The sequence below is a fragment of the Peromyscus maniculatus genome, chromosome 19, assembly GCF_049852395.1.
Source record: "Peromyscus maniculatus bairdii isolate BWxNUB_F1_BW_parent chromosome 19, HU_Pman_BW_mat_3.1, whole genome shotgun sequence".
Taxonomy (NCBI): Eukaryota; Metazoa; Chordata; class Mammalia; order Rodentia; family Cricetidae; genus Peromyscus; species Peromyscus maniculatus.
Window position 1 is genome coordinate 53,702,731 of NC_134870.1, and position 22,357 is coordinate 53,725,087.

At 39.3% G+C, this 22,357-nt stretch overlaps 1 protein-coding gene across 2 annotated transcripts; it reads right to left on the reverse strand.

Annotated features, from left to right (window-relative positions):
• Positions 1–3,007: 3,007 nt before the first annotated feature.
• Spink7 (serine peptidase inhibitor Kazal type 7) lies at positions 3,008–8,246 on the reverse strand. 2 transcript variants are annotated; one of them, XM_006985166.3, is made up of 4 exons: positions 6,376–8,246; positions 5,213–5,247; positions 4,624–4,748; positions 3,008–3,259 (listed from the first exon to the last, which is right to left on the reverse strand). In XM_006985166.3, exons 1-4 carry the CDS (start codon positions 6,497–6,499, stop codon positions 3,214–3,216), a joined length of 330 nt encoding a protein of 109 aa, XP_006985228.2. In that variant the 5' UTR covers positions 6,500–8,246; the 3' UTR covers positions 3,008–3,213. The 2 variants fall into 2 exon arrangements, 1 of the variants encoding a protein (XP_006985228.2); XR_013046144.1 differs by lacking the exon at positions 3,008–3,259 and having other exon boundaries at positions 4,651–4,748; positions 7,100–7,354.
• Between the last annotated feature and the right edge of the window lie 14,111 nt (positions 8,247–22,357).

Sequence of the window (22,357 nt, forward strand, 5' to 3'; positions counted from 1 at the left end):
TGAAGTCCTTAGACACAAGGTATGAGTGTGGTACATATACATACATGCAGGCAAAATACACAAAAATATATACATCTCTGTGTTTATTTATTAATAATAAATACATCTAAAAATTTTTTAAAACTAAGTCTAATTTTTCATACTTGGGGTACACCTCATCTGATTCAGACATGATAATCAGCATCATTGTGTGTAGTTTGATTTTTACTATTTTATAAATATTTTTATTTTATAATTAACTTAATTTTACATATCAGCCACAGATTCTCATATCCTCCCTCCTCCCTCCTACCACCCCCAGGCTTCCCCCCAATTCACCCCTCATTCCCACCTCCTCCAAGGCAAGGTCTCCCCTGGGGATTCACTCTTTTACTCTTTGGGGGCCCACCACCCAGCTCCCAAATAATCACACAGAGACTTATTCTCACTTATGAATGCCCAGCCTTAGCTTGGCTTGTTTCTAGCCAGCTTCTTCACTTAAACTATCCTGTCTACCTTTTGCCTCTGGGCTTTTACCATTCTCTATTTTATATGCTTTCCTTTACTTCTTACTCCATTGCTGGCTGGCTGGCTAGGTGGCTGGCCCCTGGAGTCCTCCTCTTCTTTTCCTTTTTCTAGTTCCTCCCTCCTGCTTCTTCTTGAGCCTAGATTTTCCTTCTATTTATTCTCTCTTCCTACAGCCCTGCCTATCCCTCTCCTACCTAGCTATTGGCTATTCAGCTCTTTATTAGACTAGTCCAGTATTTTAGGCAGGCAAAGTAATACAGCTTCAGAGTTAAACAAATGCAATATAAAAGAACGCAACACATCTTTGCATAATTAAACAAATATTCCACAGCATAAACAAATGCAACACATCTTAAATTAATATTCCATGAGAACTGTGTTGTCTTTTTAACAATAAATGGATATTCTTGCCAGTTCATCAATGTGGAGGCCCACAAAGTTTTCCTATTGAGATCTGAGCTTGCCTTAACCCAGCAGAGCTGCATTAGGGGATTGCTTGACCAAGTGCATGGTTACCAGGTAATTGGAAAGTGTCTGCACTTGGCTGTGCAAGGGGGAGGTCTTTTGCTTCACCCCTTGGCATTCCTATAAATATCCATTTAGAAGATCCAGAAGGGGACAGTGGATTAGGATCCAGGCCCTTCCAAAGCTATCCTGTGTTTTTCATCTGTTTCTCTCCCCTCTATTCTTCTATCTAAATCTCATCCCTCATTCCTCAAGAATACCCTGGGGTAAAATGTGGGAGCCAGTCTCCCAGCTGGTCTCACATACATCAAGAGAAATGATGTAATCACAGGCCAGTGGCTACCATTTCATGCACCCGTCTTATATTAATCAGTTCCAGTAGCATTTTACATAATACGTGCAGAGCAGCAAAACATCTGAGTCACCTGAAAAAGTCATCTCCGGCAGAGGTGTAGCAAAATACAATGCTTTGCTATCTTCTCTCAATTCTCACACTTCAAACAACTGTTCATTTGCTCCTTGCCACGGTCAACATAGTGCCTTTTTTTCTACATCACTAGATCTTGAAGACACATGTAGAAGATCAGCCAATGGGTGGTTGTATTTCTCACCTTAGTAGGTGTCCCATGGCTTCAGACACAGAAAGAAAGTGAAAGCCAGGGACCTGGTCACCACCTGTGCTCACCAAGTGGATAGAAAAAAAAAAAAGTGAGGCACAAGCCTGGGTGCTGCACATCAGGCAGAGAATGAAGACATTTTAGTTGTTCCATGTAGAGGGTCTTCAAGGATGGCAATGGAATACAATGGTGGTCAATTGGATAGTATTCCCTGGCCTCTAAAGGTTGTGGATTTATTTTCAAAGCCTGACACAAAACAGTCCTCTTTCCCTTTTGTTTTTAAACACCACCACCACCACCACCACCACCACCACCAAGGATAAGGCTCACTTCTGGACAGTGCAGGTCTACAGAGTCATCAAGTAATTTTTATCTTGTAAAATTTTTTTTTACTTAATTTATTAGTTATATGTGTTACATAAGTATGTGTGCCTGTTTTGTGTGGGCACACATGTGTGGGCACACATGCCTATGCGCATATGTGAGTGAAGGGCAATGGTTAACCTTGGCTTCCATTCCTCAGAGCCTCTGGCTGGGATCTGGGGCTCTCTGATTTGGCGAAACTGTCTGATCATCAAGCCCTGGGGACCCACCTGTGCCCACCTCCCCAGCACTGGGATGATATGCGCATTTTATCACTCGTGGTTTTCAGTGTTGATGCTGGGGACCAAATTCACGTCCTTATGCTTGTGTGGTAAGTACTTTACCAACTGAACTGTCTCCCCAGCTCGGTGAGCTCTTTCAGCTATTTGAAAATTTATTTCTTGGGAAAGGAACAAACTTCTTTGTCTCGTGGTCTGACTAGGTCTGTTGGTTGATAGCCGTGTGGACATAATTTAGAGATAAGTACAGCATTCCAACAACTGGACCTCTGCAGTAATGTTTACATTTTCTGAGGGATAATAACTTTTCCATCAGTGTACTATTGCAGATTGGCCCAGAGGCAACAGTATGCTTCTAGAAAGAAATGGGACAACTGCTTCTCTGGAAATAACTTCTTAGAATGGAAGAGGTTTGATTTATTGAAATATGAAAAAGAAGTGAAAATAAATACTGATATCATCTATAGACAGTAGTTACAGACTGGAACACTGGTATCAACCACAGACAGCAGTTACAGATTGGAACGCCAGTATCATCCATAGACAGCGGTTACAGATTGGAACACCAGTATCATCCATAGACAGTGATTACAGACTGAAAGATGGGAAAGCACTTGTGTATCTACCTAGTACTTGTGTATCTGTGTGTAGACATCTTGTGTGTGGTCAGCGTGTGTTTGCTTTTGAAAATCACTCTGTGTTTATTGTCCAAAAGTTCTCCTGAATAAGAATTATCTGGTTTTTTTTGGTTTTTTTGTTTGTTTGTTTGTTTTTTTAGTTTACCTTATCTATGAAACAAACAGAAGTAAACCAAACTTTCTGGAGAGATTATTTTTTATTCAGATGGGAAAAGGTCATTTGACAGGGAACGTGAGTCAGTAGGGATGCCTGCACAGTCACTGGGAATGACTGAATCTAGATCCGACCCCACTAGAACATCAGCAAAGAAGGGAAGTCTGTCAGAGCCCACACATGATGCACACAGTGGAGGTCTCATTGTTCTTTCTTTGTCCATGGAGATGTTAGCAGTGTCCTTCATGAAGAAACTGAATTTTTCCATTACTCCTCCTGAGGGGGGACATGATTCACAAGACTCAATAAAATCAGGAACATATCAAAGTTGAAAAGAAGTACAAAAATTATGAAGTAGCAGTGGGACCTATTTTACAGATAAGAACAAGACTGTGGTAGAACCTCTTTTCACAGAAAGGAAGACTGAGTTCCAGAACATCACGCTATTTGCCACAGAGAAAGGGTTCTCTTCTTCAGTGATAACTCTATCCCAACTTACTTCTTCCACTGATCTCAGAGGGGAGAAGATCACCCAAGGCATTGAAAGAACAAGACTTCACAAAGGGAGATGAGGTAGGCTGTCTCTCAGCTTTCTTTGGTCAGCAGGGCAATGAGGGAGCTGAGTACTGTACTACCAAGGAAGGCCTCCATCATGTCTCCTTCTAAGGGGCTCATGGCCTTGAACATGCCTGTTTCATGGTCCAGGGCTGTATATGCATCTGTGTCAAAGAATCTTTCCTTCTGTGAAAGGAAACTTCCCAAAGAGAAATGTGTGTGTAAACGTGTTTTCTGGGCTCAGGCTCAACTTGATACTTGAACTTGCTAAGATGACCACAAAGGTGAAAACACAGGACATAAGTGTCTCAACACTGGTGGCTAAAACAATGATAAAAAGTAAATTTGGTATAAGATAATAAGTGCTAAGTTTCATCTTACATTTTAAAAGGGTGATATTTACCTAATTACTATTCTTCTAAATGCTGTGCAGGCTAAACAAAGCCAAACACAGTACATAAACAAAGCATGTCCATGGGATTTTGATCCAACAATAACAGCCTGTATCTTTTATTTTTGAAAAAAAAAAAAAGGCAGACCAATCATTTTCATTGCCTGTTCTCCCTTAAGACTACTGATACTTACTTAGGGCCTGTAGCAACTTGAGAATGAAGTCCAGATGCATTAATGTTGTTTAGTATTTTAGAAGTCATGTGAGATAGTGGATTCCCAACAATCAGTTACTCAGGAACCTTTCTTCAAATGGGAAGGTATATGGAACTCTACTTTCTAAAACAGTAAAACTTGAACTTGGGTTTGGGGACCACTCCAAATGGCCACTTTAACCCATTTGGTGACTCCCGACTTTCCTCTAGGTTACAGGGACTAATATGAGCTTGAAAACTCATGACTTCCCAGAGTTCTAATAATTAGAGATATGTGGCGGGATAGGAGCAGTTCAAGTTGGTGGAGTAGCTGGTCCAACTATGGTCTAATTAAGCTACAATTGGATTTTTCTTCCCACCCTCTATTCTGTGTAGAAATAAGTAAATTATAAAGAGTTAAGAGGTGGTGTCTTGGTAGGAGGAAGAATCTGCGTAGAGAACATTGTTCCCAGATACACTTTCTTTGCATTTGGTACTCACAAGATCTCCGTACACAGCTTGCATTTATTCCCGTAGGTGATATAGTCTGAACCACAAACTGGCATGTTTTCAATGGGGCAGGGGATGGCTACCACTGGGTACTTCTTGTATATGCTGCAGTCCAACTGGTTATACAGAAGAGAATGTCATGTATTTTTTCTCAAACACCTCAAATATAACCATCTTGGATCAACTCTCCATGCTACAAGAGCTGAAGTCACTCTCACCTCAGGTGTTCTGGTGCTGTTGAAGCTATTTTTATAAAGAGGACATTATCATTGTGACAAATACCAGTGGCGCCAGCACCCTTCCTCCTTTTGAATACCACACTTGGTGAGCAATTGCTGAGCATGTCTGTGTCAGACCATTCACTTTAGCATTACTTAATTTCCCATTATTTTATATTTAGAACACTCAGATAAGAGAAGTTCCACTATAATGCGCATTTACAAATGGAGAAGACAGTTCTTCACCTGCGTTGCTTTTCCTAAACATACGACATGATCCATGCATCGATATTTCACAAGTATTGGTTGACTAAATGATAGCCAATAGACAATGAAATTAAAATTTTGTTCAACATACTTACTGTTGCTAAAGGGTGACTGGTGACTGTGGTCACTTCTGAAAGACAAATACAAGGAAGTATTAAAAAATAAAGCAAAACCAGAATTTCTTTTTTCTTTTTTCTTTTTCTTTTTTTTTTTTTTTTTTTTTTTTTTGTTTTTCAAGACAGGGTTTCTCTGTGTAGCTTTGTGCCTTTCCTGGAACTCACTTGGTAGCCCAGGCTGGCCTCGAACTCACAAAGATCCACCTGCCTCTGCCTCCCGAGTGCTGGGATTAAAGGCGTGCGCCACCACCGCCTGGCCAAAACCAGAATTTCATTAATCAATGTAGTATTGTCTTTCGGTCAAAGACTTTTCATTTCTTTTGGCAATGAATCTCAGCAGAATCTCCATCATTCTACAAAATAACAGCTCTTTGTTTAGGAACTTGCATGGCCAATGGGCAAGCTGTTAAGTCAGGAAGGCAAATTTATTTATTCTTTCTGGAGCTTATGGTGTACTTGATAAAGTCAATTGCCACTGAGTCCTTATCACTGATACACTTTTTCTGTTAATCAACATGAAGAAATGAAAAGGGCTACATGTGGTGGTGCACATATTTAATCAAAGCACACTGGAGGCAAAAGCAGGCAGAGCTCTGTAAGTTCAAGGTCAGCCTGGCCTACATAGCAAGTTCCAGGCCACTTAGGACTACATAGTAAAACCCTGTCTTAAACAAACAAACAAATAAACAATCAAACAGAAAAGTATATGAGCGTCTTTAATGTGTTAGAAAGTGATTTTAACTAAACCTCTTTACACAGTTTAAAAGCTGAATCGTTAACTTGAGCCTCCTGGGGCAGTGTGTTTAATTTCAATCCTACCATGTGGACTTCTGCGTCTCTGCACTGAGAAGTAGCCATCTACGGACACAGTCGCAAGTATCCTTACGCAGTAGAATTTATAAATAAATTAGGACCCTTTTTGTCCTGGGTGCCAAGTAAGAATCCTTTTAAGAAAAGGCATTAAATCCCACTCTCTCAAAGTACAGCTAGAACCACTCTCCTTCCTGACCAGAACTGTTCTCACTTTAGATCCATTTGATCTGATGATTATATCAGTAGCTTAGATCCTAGGGGAAAATGTTTGGAAAAAGAAAAAAAAAAAGCCTTCAGGACTGTATGTGACATTGTCTAATCCAACTCACCCGAGCTGTTGCAGAGACAGCTTGCTGTGAGGAGCAGAAGGAGACCCCCAAGGACCTTCATGGTGGAGAGGGCTGTGATGAGGACGCTAGTGATCTGAGATTGGCTTGAAGCTGAATGCACCATGTACCCGCAGAGGGATCATATTTATAGGGAAAGCTTTGGTTTCTCCACCTTTCCTGTGAGCTCATCCAAAGTCAGTGTTGGACCTGAGAGGCTCTCAAAGCATGCCACACCCGAGTGGCACTGCCTTACTTGATGGTTAATTACTGCTTCCCTTCTCACCAATAGGGAGGTGACTTGAGGTGACAAGTATTTTTTCTGTCTGTTGCATAAGTAAGAACTGTTACTTACATTAAGCTTTTCACAGAAGAGATTAAGCACAGGTTTCTTCCTTATGAGACAAAAGGAAATTACCAGCCTAGTTTATTTTACCTGAATAGAAGGTATTAAACATAGGCAAGTCATAGTATACCTACATCGAGTTTAGGCTCCCGAGAAGATAAAGTTTTCTTTTCAAAGCAGTGAACCTATTAAGCATGCTGGGGTCTGGCAAATGTAACAATAGCTTTGGCATTTATGAGGTTTGGAGAAAGGTGTTGACATTTCCTAGCTATGAAACCTTGGGTAAGTCATTGGTGAGGCTGTGAACTTTTACCAGGCAGGAAAGCGTGACATATGACAGGTGCTTGTAATTTTGAGATTTCTATGACTTAAAGCTTGTACCTCTGTGAGTGGGTGGTCAGGTGATGCTGCTGTATGGCTGGCTATCTCTTCAGTTGCCAAACGGGCAAAGTAGTCACTGTTTAGAATGGTGCTTTCCAGCGAGGTGAAGAAATATTCTGAAGGATGTCCCTTTCCATCAATGAAATAAATATTCCATCCCAGAAGAGTTGCCTCTGTCATGTCCCTTCTCTGTCACACAGCTATCGGGCTCGGGGTCTTTTCCAGTTGTAGAGGATATGGAATGATTATAGTCACTCTTACCTCGTCCCCTGAATGTCAGCACAAGAATGACTACAAGTCGTTGACGAACAGCAGAGTGTCTGTCTCAGAGCCTGAATGTCATCCCTGTCCCGTGGGGATTATCATTAGTCACAAAAGAGCTAAATGCCGTTAACACAAAAGCCTGTTTTAAAGCAGAATGTGTTTGAATGCACACTAGGGATTGTTAATATTCCCAGAGGAGGCAAGAGTCAGTACTTGGATTGCTGGCAGTTAAACTGTAAACTGCATGTCCAGGCACAGTTGTCCAAGTGCCTACCATCAGTCTGCAAAGCTCAAGACATACATGCAAACCCCGAAAGCAGTAGTAGATAAAGCTCATTGTGGTAAGCTTCATTTAGTGTGTTCTGAAAAACAGCATATACAAATGATATCAAACAACTAATAAATGACATTGTATCGCACTAAAATTTAGACTTTTACATATTTGGTGGGGGCAATGTAATCTTGTTAAAAGCACTAAAATTGTATACCATGGATCTCATTTGAATTGTTCATCTAAAAGCCATTGAATACTGTTATTTAACTTCGAGAGACACGAATTCTTCATCTCTGAAACACAACTAATTTTACCCCATGGGATGTTTTGGACTCTTAAACGAACCTTCACACACATATGCACATACACACACACACACACACACACACACACACACACACACACACACACATATACACATGAGGTGGGGGGCAGGTAACATGTCATGACAATTTGGTTGTATAAAAATCACAGAGTATAATTATACACACACCCAAACTATCATATATATACATATAATCTGTATGGATGTGCACTTACATATAGACATATATCAAAGTACATATATATTAAGTTCATTTCTTCTAGGACCATTTAAACAAGATAGCATTGAAGCACAGGATATATAATACAATTGAGAGCCATATAAACCTGAGATATGTAAGACTGTACCTGAAATAACACAGTAACATACCATTTTATAGTAAGCTTTCTTTCATATAAGTAGAAGGAGTAAGTACTAAAATATTATATAAAGTATATAATACAACATATATTAGTTATTTACCATTATTCATTATCAGGTATTGTCTACATATATTGTATGCAATGTACTTTCATATGACCAGAGGTGCAGTCGAGCTAGATGCATTTCATCATTACAAATAGTCTCACCACTATGAAACACAACTAATATGTACCCCATTGGGTAAAGTAGTTACAATGGCTAAAAACAACTAGGTAATGGGGATTTTTTTTCAACTTCACTATAATCTTCTGGGACTACATTCTATGTGCAGCATGTTGTTGACTGAAACACCAATATCTAAAATATGACTATGTATCTAATTCTTTTATGAGTGTGTGTGTGTGTGTGTGTGTGTGTGTGTGTGTGTGTGTGCTATATCAAGTGCTGGACTCATAATCAGATATTGATATGGTAGTTCATGTTGGGGAATGCAATTTTCATGACAACACTTTGAAGAAGTTAGTTATTGCCCTAATTAACCAGTTGAAGCTTTGAAGACTTATATAATTTTTCCTAAGGTCATGACACCAATTCCTGGAGGAGACTATGCAGAGTTGAGTCACAGGCAAAAAGTGGTGGTTCCACTAAGGACAAACAGTTGTAAGTTCTATTGTTTGTTATGAAAGTTTACAGATAATGAATACCAATCTAAAGCCATTGTGCTTCAAGATGAGGTATATATATATATATATATATATATATATATATATATATATGTTTTAAATAACAGAGTTTTTGTTTTATTTCATTTTTTAACAAAAAAGGAATGCTAATGAGATCGGGGTGATCAGGATGCTGTGGAAGTACAGACTCACAAAGTATTATTTTGGATATTTGAGCATCAGGGAACTTTGGCTTTATTCAGCAAAGTCTTGTATTTACTGAGAATCTTGAAGATGCACAGTGGAGGGTGATGAACTAGAGGCCTATAAAGGGAAGACATAGGGTGAAGGCACAGATGAAGCCACTCCCTCTGTCACAGAAGACAGGTGATTAGGTAGGTAGGTGAATGTGGAGACTGCTGTTTGGAGAGATCAGGACATAGAGCCCATCATAATCTGCCTTGGACAACAGAAGAATTGAGTTACACTGTAGCTTGAGAAGAAGGTTTGGCACCAACATAGATGGGAATATATTAGATCATCCAAACTGGATATAAGAACTGATGGCCATTAAACAAAGCTCCAGCACAATTAGTACCTTGTTGCACATTTTTCTCAAAGTCCATATAACACTAAGTGATCTTGTGAATGTTGAATGAGCACACCTGTGACTTCTGACAAGCATATCTCTGTGTTAGGGAGGACCAAGGTTTGGAAGAGAGTCACTTGTTCTAGAAACTCCTGCTAATTTCTTCTGAAAGATCAAGTTTTAAACAAAATATGAACTTAGTAGGTGTGGAGAACATAAATAATTGTTTATGCAGGCTGTGGTTAGAAGGCAAATGTCAGGATTAATTTCTCAAGGGTGGGGCTGAGTTCACGACACTCTGGGTGTTTACAAAAACAAAGCAGAGGTGGATGGGTGGAGATTAAGAGTGAGGAGGAGTGAGGTCAAGGGATCAGGCATGGGGTTGGTTTGGGTTTTGGAAACTACTTCATGCTGAACACTGAACCACACATTCTGGGGAGCGGGAAAGCAGCCCATTTTAGGCCAAGGGTAGTTTTTTTATCCAGCCATATGTTCCTTCAAAGCAGGAGCCTTGAATTCTATAAGAGGACCACTATTGTGGGCCCACATAGTGGGAGGACGTGTAAAAATAAATGCAGAAAACATGAAAGCAAAAGACAAAGTCTTTAGAGTCTTGCATATTTTCCCAACTGGATTTGGGGTACCCCAAGAAAGAACAGGATGGCTGATTAAAGGGTTATACTGGAATAATGATTGAATGAGGTGTTCCTGGGTCAGCTACTTGGAGGGACATCAGGGAAATTGCATCATAGATGGGCATAATCCAGGGACAGAACAGTATCTATAGCAGCAGACTATCATAAGGAAACTAACACATATTAAGTAATTAGTATCTCCTGAACCTGTGCCCTCTGGATCTGGATTAGTTCACTTAAAACAACCTTATGAGATAGGTGTGAATAGCCACTTGTTTTAGCTGAGATTAAAAACAAAGGCTTAAAAGGTAGCAGTTCAAACCAAGGAATGATACATTTTAATTCTTCTAATGTAATGAGAACCCAATTCTTCCCACCACGGGGGCTGTGGTTATCAGTCCCAGCACTGCTGTGTGCTTGGTCAGTAACATTCTTGATATACCCTGTGTTCCTCTTGTGAAACATTGTTTAGCTTCTTGCTGCCTTTGTTCCATTGTGTGATAGTCTCTGCTGACTTGGTCTCATCTCTCCCCTCCTGAAAATAGTATATAAGATGCTGTACTTTTTAATAAGCTTGTGAGGCATAAGACATAACTTGTGCAAGACCTCTGGACTCCAGCTTTTATGTTCTCTATCCCCTATCTTTTCTTTCTCATCCCTTGGAATGTCCCCTTCAGGACCATGTCACTAAAGAATGACCATCTGGTCCATGTCAACAAATCATTCCAATCATGAGATAAGACGATGTGAATAAATGATAACAATTTTCCTTCTGGTTCACATCCCACATCCGGATATTGATTGGCACATACACAGCTGTCAGCAGTAATTGATAAAAATCACATCTACTGCTCTCAAAGCTGAAAGGATACCTACAACCTAAAAGTCAGCCAGCATGAAATAATGTCTTAGTTAAGGCTGCTGGGACAAAATACCAAAAACCGAGGAGCTTAAACATTAGAAATTTCTTTTCTCGTAGTTCTTGAGAGATCTCACCAAAGCGTTGGTTTGGCTGGTGGACCTTCTGCAGCCTTTCTCCTGGGCTTCCAGACAGACACGCTTTGTGCTGGCCTTCACATGGCTTATTCCCTAAGCACATACACCTGGCTTCTGTTCTTTCAGTCAAGACACCAGCTCCACTAGGTTAAAGCCCCATCGTTAAGACCTTCTCTAGCCTCCATTTCTCCTTTCTTGGCTATGACTTCAGTTTTCAATCTTCTGGAACTTGCAGAATACAACTATACCTCTGTTACTATGCCCTTTCCCGCAAGTATCTCCTGCTCACAGTCATCATGTGTTTTAGCCAAACTGGCCTCTTTCTCTGAAAATGTGAGCAAATTAATTTCTTCTTGGGTTTGTATTTTGACTCACTCTATCAGTAAACAGATAATCTTGGAGACTGAAATTGGGAGAAGTGTGATTCCTGAGTTTTTACTTCATTTTTACCTCTGTATACTGTATTCCCCTTAACTTCTGGTCCTTTCTATGGACCTCTGTGAGAGCCTGCTTCTACAAAATCCTATATTTTCCCTATGTGTGCATACCTATGATAAAGTTTTGTGAATTAGGCATAATATATAAACAACAATAACTGGTAATACAATGGAACAATTGTAAAATATACTATAATGGATGTTATTATACAAGATACTATATTGTGTTGCATTATACCCTAATGCATGATGGTGTGTGAAGATAGGTTAAGATGAGATAAAGTGAATGATATAGATATCATGATGCTGTACTACATTGCTAGAGCATGATTACTAGGACAAGAGTAATATGATATGCAACAGCACATCCGACAACCAAGAATGACTAATGGGATCATGTCCTGAATAGTGTGGACATACTAGAGAAAGGTCTGACTCATATCCTGGTTGAGATGGAGCATAATGGTGTGAGGTTTTATCATTCTACTTAGAATAGCATGTAATTTAAATAGTTTTTTTTTTTTTGCTTGTGTAACATTTCTATAGCATAGTTGACCGGGACACTTAAACTCTAAGAAAGGAAACTGTAGATAACAAGAGACCATGGGTCTCTCCTCTCCAAATAGGAGTCCCAGACTTCCATGGGACTCCTCATACCCTTGCCTCCTGCAGAGGATCACATGGCATGTGCCTACCCAGTCCTTATCTCTGGGTAGAGACCCTAGATGGGCAGTTCTGAACATGTGATATTGGACACCCAGTCATCCTTCCTTTCCAAGAAGGAACCTCAGACTCTCACTGCAAACTCCACCCACCTCCACTGTCTGCCAACTGACCATGTGTTTTCTTGCCCACTTGCATGCCCAACCTCTTTAGGTAGGGATCTTAGATTCCCACTACCAACTCCACTCACCCCTGCCTCCTGCTTAAGGACCATGGGTTCTACACCTGCTCACTCCTCTTTTCCAGATAAAGAACCCCAAATCCATCTATCAACTCTATCACTCACAGCAGCTTGCCTGAGAATAGTGGGTCCCACCATGCCACATGCCCCTCCTCTCCAAACACAGACTTCCACACTCCCATCACAACTCCACCCACCCCAACCACCCTAGTATGAGACCTTTCCACCTCCCCTAGAGTTCTGAAGATTTGCTATGAAAATCTTATAACTCCACAGAAATTAAGCTCCTGGATCAGAAGTCTCACTAGCTGAACCAGGACCACATGTGATACCCTATTTGAACACCAACACTGAGTTCCCCAACGCTGGGCTCTAAGTCACATTCATCCTGACAAGGTGGAGAAACACAACAGATTTAAATACCCACTACACAAAGTAAAGACCAGATACCCATACTGGGAAACACCAGCAACAACTTAGCTTCAGATGCCTCAGTCCCACAGCAAAAGCACAAATGACGGGAATAACCAAGACAATATGTCTCCTCTAAAAATTATTCCTCCCAGAGAAAAGCAACTTCAATCATGTACAAGACAATGACTTTAAAGGAGCAATGATAAATATTTTTAAGGAACTCAAAGGGGATATGAATAAGTTCTAGAATGAAGATCATGAAAGAACAGATAAAAAGGGGAATGAAAAAAATGACAATTCAAGATAAGAAAATTGAATTTAATGAAGAGATGGAATCTATGAAGAAAAGACAAATTTAAAATTCTAAATGAAAAATCCAGAAAGTCAAATATAAGCTCTGAGAAAAGCCTCACCAAGAGAGCATCAGGTCTTGAAGGCAAGGAGAAGAACTGATCACTCAATGAAAAAAAGTGTTAAATATGGAAGAATGAGAAGAAACTTGGGTTAAAGGCAGAGACAATATTAAAAAAAAAAAAACAGAGAAAAAACTTCCCTAAACTAAGGAAAGAGGTGCCTATCAAGATATAAGAAGCACACAGAACACGCAATAGACTGGACTGGAAAAGACAAGCCTCAAGACATAGATGAAATAGGCAAAACACTAAATGTACAGAGCAAAGAAAGGACACTGGGAACAGCCAGAAAGACAAAGTCACACCCCTCAGAACAGCAGCTGGTTCTTTCAATGGGGACTTTGAAAGTCAGAAGGGCTTAGGACAATGTTCTATACTTTATGGAAGGTGACAGACGCCAATCCAGACTATTTTCTCAAAAAACTATCATTCACAATCAAAAGAAAAGCTTTCCATGATGGAACAGATGCAAGGAATATATAACCAGTAAGCAGAGGATAGCAGAAGGAATACTTAGGACTTGAGAGAGAGTTAAACATCTGGGTGGTAGTGGCACACTACCTTTAATCCCAGCACTTGAGAGGCAGAGGCAGGTGGATCTCTGTGAGTTTAAGGCCAGCCTGGTCTACAGAGCTAGTTCCAGGACTAGGGCTGTTACACAGAGAAACCATGACTTGAAAAAAAGAAGGAGGGGAGAGGGATTAAACATAATTAAGGAGGCATGGAAAATACATAAACAAACTTTATTAAAAAGTGACAAAATAACAGGAATTAGCATACAGTTTTCCACATGGCCACTCTACTCACAGCAGCTAGGAAATGGAAACAACCTAAATGTTTTTCAACTGAGCAATAGAAAATGAAAACATGATGAATTAAATCATAATATCCACAAGTAAATGGCTGAAAGAAAAAAAAAATATGCTGAGCAGCATAACCCAGACCCAGAAAGACAAACACCACAAATTCTCTCTTCTATGGTTATTAGTTCCAAATCTTTAGGTGTGAGTATATAACCAGGATAACAACAGAAATAAGGAAAGCAACAGATTTCCATATGTGTGTGTGGTGGGGAGGAATGCTAAAGAGAAGAAGAGCAGGATACAACTTCTATGAAGAGGAAAATAAGAAAAATGTGGGGAGCGTTAACTAAGGATGAGGGAGGGGAATGTCAATTCAGGATAGGGAAAGTGGGGTTAAGATACTGAAGATGGGGGCTGGAGAGATGGCTCAGAGGTTAAGAGAGCTGGCTGCTATTCCAGAGGTCCTGAGTTCAATTCCCAGCAACCACAAGATGGCTCACAACCATCTGTAATGAGATCTGGCGCCCTCTTCTGGCCTGCAGGAATACATGCAGACAGAACACTGTATACATAATAAATAAAAAAACCTTTAAAAAAAAAAAAGATACTGAAGATATTTGCAAAAGCCATAAGGAATCATACTATCTTTTATCTGCCTAAAATTACGAGTAACATGTATAATCTCTCTCATAGACGTGTGTGTGTGTGTGTGTGTGTGTGTGTGTGTGTGTGTGTGTGTGTGTGTACAGCTGTTAAGAGAAATGAAATCACAAAATTCACAGGTAAATGGATGAAGCTGTAAACACTCATTCGAGTGAGGTGAGACTCAGGCAAACAGAGCATGGTTTTTCTCATCTTGTGTGTTAGCTTTGGGTCTTCTGGTACGTCTGTTCCACTTTGAAAACCCATAGTGGTCAGGTAACTAGTAAGGCATGATTGGGGGAATGATGTCAAGGAGATGGAGATAGAACACCATGGTGTAAAGGACTAAAGAGGAATAATGGGATAGGAAGAGTTGAATGGGGGTGGGGTAGGTGGTCAGGGTGAAGGAGAGAATAGTGGAAGGAACAGCTAAATAATCTAATAATTAATGACATTTCAAAATAATTATAGGAAAACCTACTGTAGACGCTTTCTAAAGTATGTTCACAAACATATATAAGACTAATCTAAATAGAGTTACCCCAATAATGGTGTAACAATGTCCCCATTAGACACCACAAGATAAAAAAAAATACAAGGCCTAGTACCTGAACTGGGTTATTTCTTGTGCTGGATAATTTTATGTCAGCTTGACTCAGCAAAAGTCATCTGAGAGAAAGAGACCTCAGTTAAGAAAATGTCTCCATAAGACTGAACTATAGGCAAGCTTGTAGGGCACTTTTAAATGAATGATTAATGGGAGAAGGCCAAGCCCATCATGGGTAGTGCCATCCCTGGGCTGGTGGTCCTGGTTTCTGTAAGAAAGTAGGTTGAGCAAGCCAGAAGGAGAAAGCCAGAAAGCAGTATTCCTCTTTGGCCTCTGCATCAGCTCCTGCCTCCAGGTTCCTGCCCTATTTCTGTCCTGACTTCCTTTAACGATGAACAGTGATGTGGCTAAACCCTTTCCTTCCTACGTTGTTTTGGTCAAGCTGTTTCATCACAGCAACAGTAATCCTAAACAGGACACCCCTTTTTGAGTTGTTGGCAAGAGAGGAACCATAGAAGCCAAATATTACAGTTTATTGCCAATTCTCTTGGCTGCCATACAGAACTGGATGGTAAGACCCTATTGCCGAAGAAGACAACACACACCTGAATCATGGGACAAGGATAAAACATTCTGGTACTCAACTGTAAGCTTCTGCCCCACTGGCTAGTATTCAAACTGATGGAAGGTGTCAAAAATTATCAGAGGAGAATAAAGAATCACCAGTGTTACCCAGCTATGAACCCTCCTGGCTCCAGTAATAAATGGCCTGGCAAGTCATACTCAGTAGTCCAATAGTGGCGTGAACATTGTGGATATAACCAGTCACTTTCTGATCTCATTTAAGGCCACTCCACAAATTAAAACCCGTTCTTGGTTCCTTTATGGCCTGTGGATAGACAGGTCATAGGCCCTAGGAAAGAACCCAATACTAATATTCTGAAAAATGGACATAGTATTAAACCAATTCCTAATGACATCATTATACCCACAGATTAGTGTATTGTCAACCTTCATTTGCAGTATATGGCATATATGGCAATTAACACAGAGAACTACAACTGGTCCATAAGAAGGGAATGAGATTGTGAAGTGACCAGCCCCCAAACCATTTATCATACCCCATTTTCCCAAGGCTCACAGATCATCCCAGAAGAGGGCCAGAAGATTTAAGAGGCAGAGGTGGAAGAGGGCATTTGTACATGTGAATTCCCAGCAGTTGAGACAGCACACACAAGACATGAGCAAGTCCAAGCCAGACAAAATTTCAGCATGGAGAGGGGAGGCAGGCAGCAAGCTCCACTCTTGAGTGAGAAGTTGGCCATTGAAAGCTACTGGCAGAGGGAGTCAGTTTTCCTTCAGAGTGTTGTCCCTGTTGGGTCGACCACCATCCAGGAAAGGCCATTCAAAAGTATATGGGAAGCACAAATTGGACTTGAATGCTATGACAAAAGGCGACGCTGGGATGTGGGGGGCGTGGTTCTGGGAGGAGTAGGAGGAGAGGAGAATATGAACAAAATACATTGTATGAAATTCTCTGAAAACTAACAAAAATGAGAAACATGTAATTCAAGTCAAAAGTGAGGTATTTCTGGTTAAAGTAACTACCAAATGATAAATAAGAACAATATAGCAATATAGTAAAACAATAATAGTTATATCATGTATTTAAGAGTTAAGAAAATTTTGCTCAGTTAATTATGAAATAAACTATCTAGAAACTTTGTTTACATGCTCAGTACTTACACATTTCAGTAAAAGAAAAGTTTAAACACACTAATATAAAAAATACCACTTATTGTCATAGGACAATCATTAGTAGTTTATTTTTAAAATGTCAGTCACATTATTTTTAATTTAAAAGAGATTTATAGCTTGAAAATGTAAGGACAAATATTTTATAGTCATATATACTATATATAAATGATGCAATAAATGTATATATAATGCATTGGCTATAAAATGTATACATTATGTATGTATGTATTAATTTCCCTGGTAATTTGTAAGATAGTTTTTGTTTTTGGGTAAACTAAAATCACTAAATAAATAGAAATTCTTTGATGATTCAATAAATAAATTTATTTTTTTAAATGTCTTCTACTTGATACTGATGACTGTAAAAGTTATCTTAGAGAAAAATTTGGTCATTAATTTGTCTTGATATAATTAATGTAATATTTTAATATTAAATAATGTATGCAATAATCCAATAAATATAATAAAATATAATTCTTCACTACAAAATCCCTTGTACCTAAATGTATTACAGCTGAGATATCTTGTAAATTTTCAGATTTGTAAAGTAATGCCCATTTAGTTTTTTTTTTTGTTATTAGTGATGTTGTTACTTAGTAGGTTTTTGTTAGTTTGAACAATGTTTTTGAATATGGAAATCATCCTTCAGTTTTTCTCTCCACAATGTTGCAAGTTCTCTTTCAAAACAGATAATGGAAAATGAAACAGACCAGAGCTTAAGCAGTGGTACAAGAGAGGACTTGTGTGAAAAAGGAGAAAGTATGAGAAAGGAGTAGACAGTAGGGACAGGAATATCTGTGGCAGACGACAGGCAGGTTTTGCATGTCCAGGAGTGCCAGAGAGTCAGAAACACATGGGCAGATAGGTAGTAGCCTTTAAAACTGAACTGGGAGTTCTCAGAAGCTACAGTTCCAGTACGAGGAAGAAATTGGAAGTACTAAAGTGTGCTATGAAATGGGAGTCTTGGAAAAGAAACGGGGTTATCTGGGTAATTCGCAGAAATGAGAAAAGTGGAATAATAATAATAATAATAATAATAATAATAATAATAAAACCCCTAATGATCCGGTAACACAAACATGAAGAAGAAGGAGCTATTGACATTTTTGAAACCAAACTGAGCTCCAAACAATGTGGTGGGATCAGAGAATATGGGATTATGTAGTAAAGAATCTGTCCTAGTTCCTCAAATGGGTCAGCTTTTAGCTTCTGGCTTCTCAGATATAAGTTATGGTACACCATATGGGTGTGTTTTGTTTAAAATAGGATCTGGGTGCACCAGATTATAGGGTGGTGCTGGGCACAGTTGAGAGATGAGGGTAGGGCGGACCAGACCATATGATTCAGGGTGGGAGCTTTAGGTGACTTGATATCAATAGAGTTGGAGAACAAGTTCAACAGTGTGGGCAATTAATCAGTCATCAGGCAATCACAGTCATGTAAGGAAGACTGTCATCTCAAAGGGTAAGAGAGGGTTTATTCTAGAGTTAAATATGAACAACTATGACTTGGAAACATATTGTTACCACCAAATCCATGTTCCAATATGGTAACAATTTGATGAGGTTTTTATAATAATATGAAAAAGCAAATCATAAATAAAGGCATTTTGAAAATACATTGGTGGAAACACTCAGTAGGTGGGTTGGAGCAACGTGGAGAAGACTGTTCTGGAGACTCATATGTTCTCTGATGGTATTATTAGTCTTTTGGATAGTGGGAAGGAGGCTTTTTGTCCAAAGCTTTGTTTTAGCTGTTAGTCATAGAATATTAGGACCGACACAGAAGTGGCCAAGGGATGGCTATTAAGGTAGATAAGGTTTAATCCCAACACTCGGGAGGCAGAGTCAGGTGGATCTCTGTGAGTTTGAGGCCAGCCTGGGCTACCAAGTGAGTTCCAGGACAGGCACAAAGCTACACAGAGAAACCCTGTGTCTCAAAAAAACCAAAAAAAAAAAAAAAAAAGGTAGATAAGGAAGGATAGGAAGCCCGAGATGAGTTGTAATTAGGTTCTGGCCCTGCAACATTCCAACATCTCCACACTTGTTGAAGTTCTAAACTTAGCAAGCCAAGTCACCCAAGCTAGAGCCATGGAGAGGCCACAGCAATTTTGCAATAATTTTTAGGAAGACGAATCATATTTACCAGGCTTGGACATCTATGTAATAAGGACCAAAGAGCATGAGCTGCCGCCTGTTTGCAAACAACCAGCAAATAAAGAAGAGAAATAAGAAGGAATGGATGTGCTTGGAAATAGATGTATGTAACACGAATTCCTAAACAGTCTTTTAATAAAAACCCAGAACCAGATATTGGGAGGAAAGCTGAAAAATCAGAGAAGCAGAGCAAACCATCGCCAACATCGCCTCACCAACTCCTGAGCCAATCCTGCTTCCATGAATCCTCAGACTGAAATCCTCTGAGTCCTCACCTGAAAGGCCTCAGCCAAAAAGAGCCTGACTACTTGTGTGTCTCCAGCCAAAAGACTTTAGTTCCTGTCGCCTCATGCCTTATATACCTTTCTCTGCCCACTCATATCATTTCTTCTCTCAATTTTCCTAGTGCTGGAATTAAAGGCATGTGATTCCCAAGTATTGGGATTAAAGATGTGTGCCACCACTGCCTGACTTCTATGTTTGATCTAGTGGCTTGTTCTGTTCTCTGATCCTCAGGCAAATTTATTAAGGTACACAATATATCACCAAAGATGTAACCTAGAAGCTGCCCACTCCAGATCTCCAGAGCATGGTAACTAGGACAAAGGAAGGAAGATGGAGTTGAAGTGAGGGTGTCACCAACCCAGTAAAAGCCACACAAGACCCTGAATGGTGAGGATGGTAAATAAAACCAGAATAAGTGAAGAGAGAACAAATGGTGAAGCCACAGAGGATGGAGGGAGCTGACAAAGTTGGGAGGTAGTGAAGTCACCAATTATCACTCTGTTAGTGTTAATATGCTGTTTTAGCTGTAACAATGTTTCTTTTATGAACTTGGGTTCTTTTGTGTCTAGTGCATAACTGTTTAGAATTCCAACATTCTTTCAGTGAATCTTTTCCTTTAATGAGAAGGCAATGCTCCTCCCTATGCCCTCTGATTGGTTTTGGTTTTATGCATATTTTTGGATATTAAGATGGCCATTCTTATGTGCTTCTTGATTCTACTTGCTTAGAATACCTTTGTCTATCCTTTTACCTAGAAGTGATGTCTATCTTTGATGGTGAGGTGTGTCTCCTGGATGCAGAAAAAAAGATGGATTCTATTTGGTAATATAGTTTGTTAGTCTGTGAGACCTCAATATTGAGAGACTTGTTAATGAACAGTATTTATTGATTCCTGTTATTTTTGATGTTGTGGTGTGGGTATCTTTTCCTTTCTTTTCATATACTATTCTTAGTTTATTCTGTACAAAGTAGAGAGGACAAGCTAACAGTGGAGTGAGGATTTCCACTCTCAAAGTTCATCCCTAGTGACACACTTCTTTCAGAAAGGCCAACCATACCTCTTAAACCTCACCTAACAGTAACAATATCTGTGGACCCAAGTATTCAGATGCCTGAGACTATGGGAGAGATTTCTCATTCAAACCACCACACCTATCTTAAGATTCTAGATTCTGAATGATCTATGAAGGGTTTGAAGATGACCTGTCTATATCAAATATATCTGCTCAATTTTTAAAACACACTAATAATACTACAGGTTCTATTATAATGTCTAACTACTGACTTTCATTTCTTTATATCCTAATAGTTGGTAATAATAACATTCAAGGATAAGAAAATTGCATTACATTGTTAAATGAATGGTATAATGGTATAAGTACAATTAGAAATATACATATAGCATTTTCTAACAATATCAGTTTCAATATATATAATTTGTACAATCCAATCCAATGTAAAGTATTTAAAACTAGTAATTGTCTTTTTCTTTTTTAACAAGAACCTTAAATCTAACCTCCTTTGCTTAGCCCTTTTCCTAACCCTTGACAACAACTTGTAACCAACCCCCCTAAACAATGAAAATTATCCCAGACCCAAAACCCATTAAAAGAAAAAAAAATCACTTACAATGGCTGTTGTACAAAATATTGGCACAGAGTTGGGCTATTTAACATTCCCTGTGGGAGGACACTCCATTGAAATCTTTTAACTGGTTGAGAATTATTGTAAGTAGGCACCGTGAAGGCAAATCTTTCTCTGTCTTTTTCTTGTAAGGGTATTGAAAAGAAACAGTCTTTTAAATCAATAACTATGAGAGGCCATCATTTTGGTAACAGAGTAGGCAAAGGAATTCCAGATTGTAGGGAGCCCATTGGCTGAATTACTATGTTAATTGCTCTAAGGTCTGTTACCATTCTCCATTTACCAGATTTCTTTTTAATAACAAATAAAGGAGAATTCCAAGGGCTGGTTGATTCTTCAATATGCTGAGCATTTAACTGTTCTTCTACCAGCTCTTCTAAAGCCTGGAGTTTCTTTGTTGTTAAAGGCCATTGCTGAACCCATACAGGATTGTCTGTTAACCATTTTAAAGGTAGAGCTGTTGGTGTCTTTGGGAGATCATCAGTTGTTGTGCCCTGTTCTTGTATAATATGGATGGCTGGTGACCACTCATTAGAATAATATCTTCTAATATTTCTCTCAGAAACATGTGCTAGTTTATGATTTATTTCTGAGGTTGGAGGGATGTTAATCTGAGTATTCCATTGTTGCAACAGGTCTTGACCCCACAGGTTCATAGCTATGTTAGCCACATATGGTTTTAATTTTCTTCTCTGTCCTTCTGGACCTATACATTCAAGCCATCTTGCACTCTGTTTCACTTGAGATAATGTCCCAATTCCGAACAGTTGAACGTTTACCTCCTGAAGAGGCCAAGTTGGATGCCAAAATTCTGGTGCAATGATGGTAACATCCGTACCTGTGTCTACCAGACCAGACAACAAAACACCATTTATTTTTATTGTTAATTTTGGTCTTTGTTCATTAATAGAAGTTTGCCAAAAAATTTTCTTTATGTTTTTTCCTGAATTTTCTATTCTCTCTGTTTCATCATCCTGACCAGCATGATTTATTCCAATAAGCATTTAGTTATTTAATTGCTCTGAATAGGGGTTTCCTCTACAACTGCAGGAAATGTTTGAACTGGATTTGCTATGGGGGCCTGCATGAGGCCCCTCTGGGAGTTTCCCAAAGACCGAGGCAAAGGATTACCTTGCCTGTCCCTTGT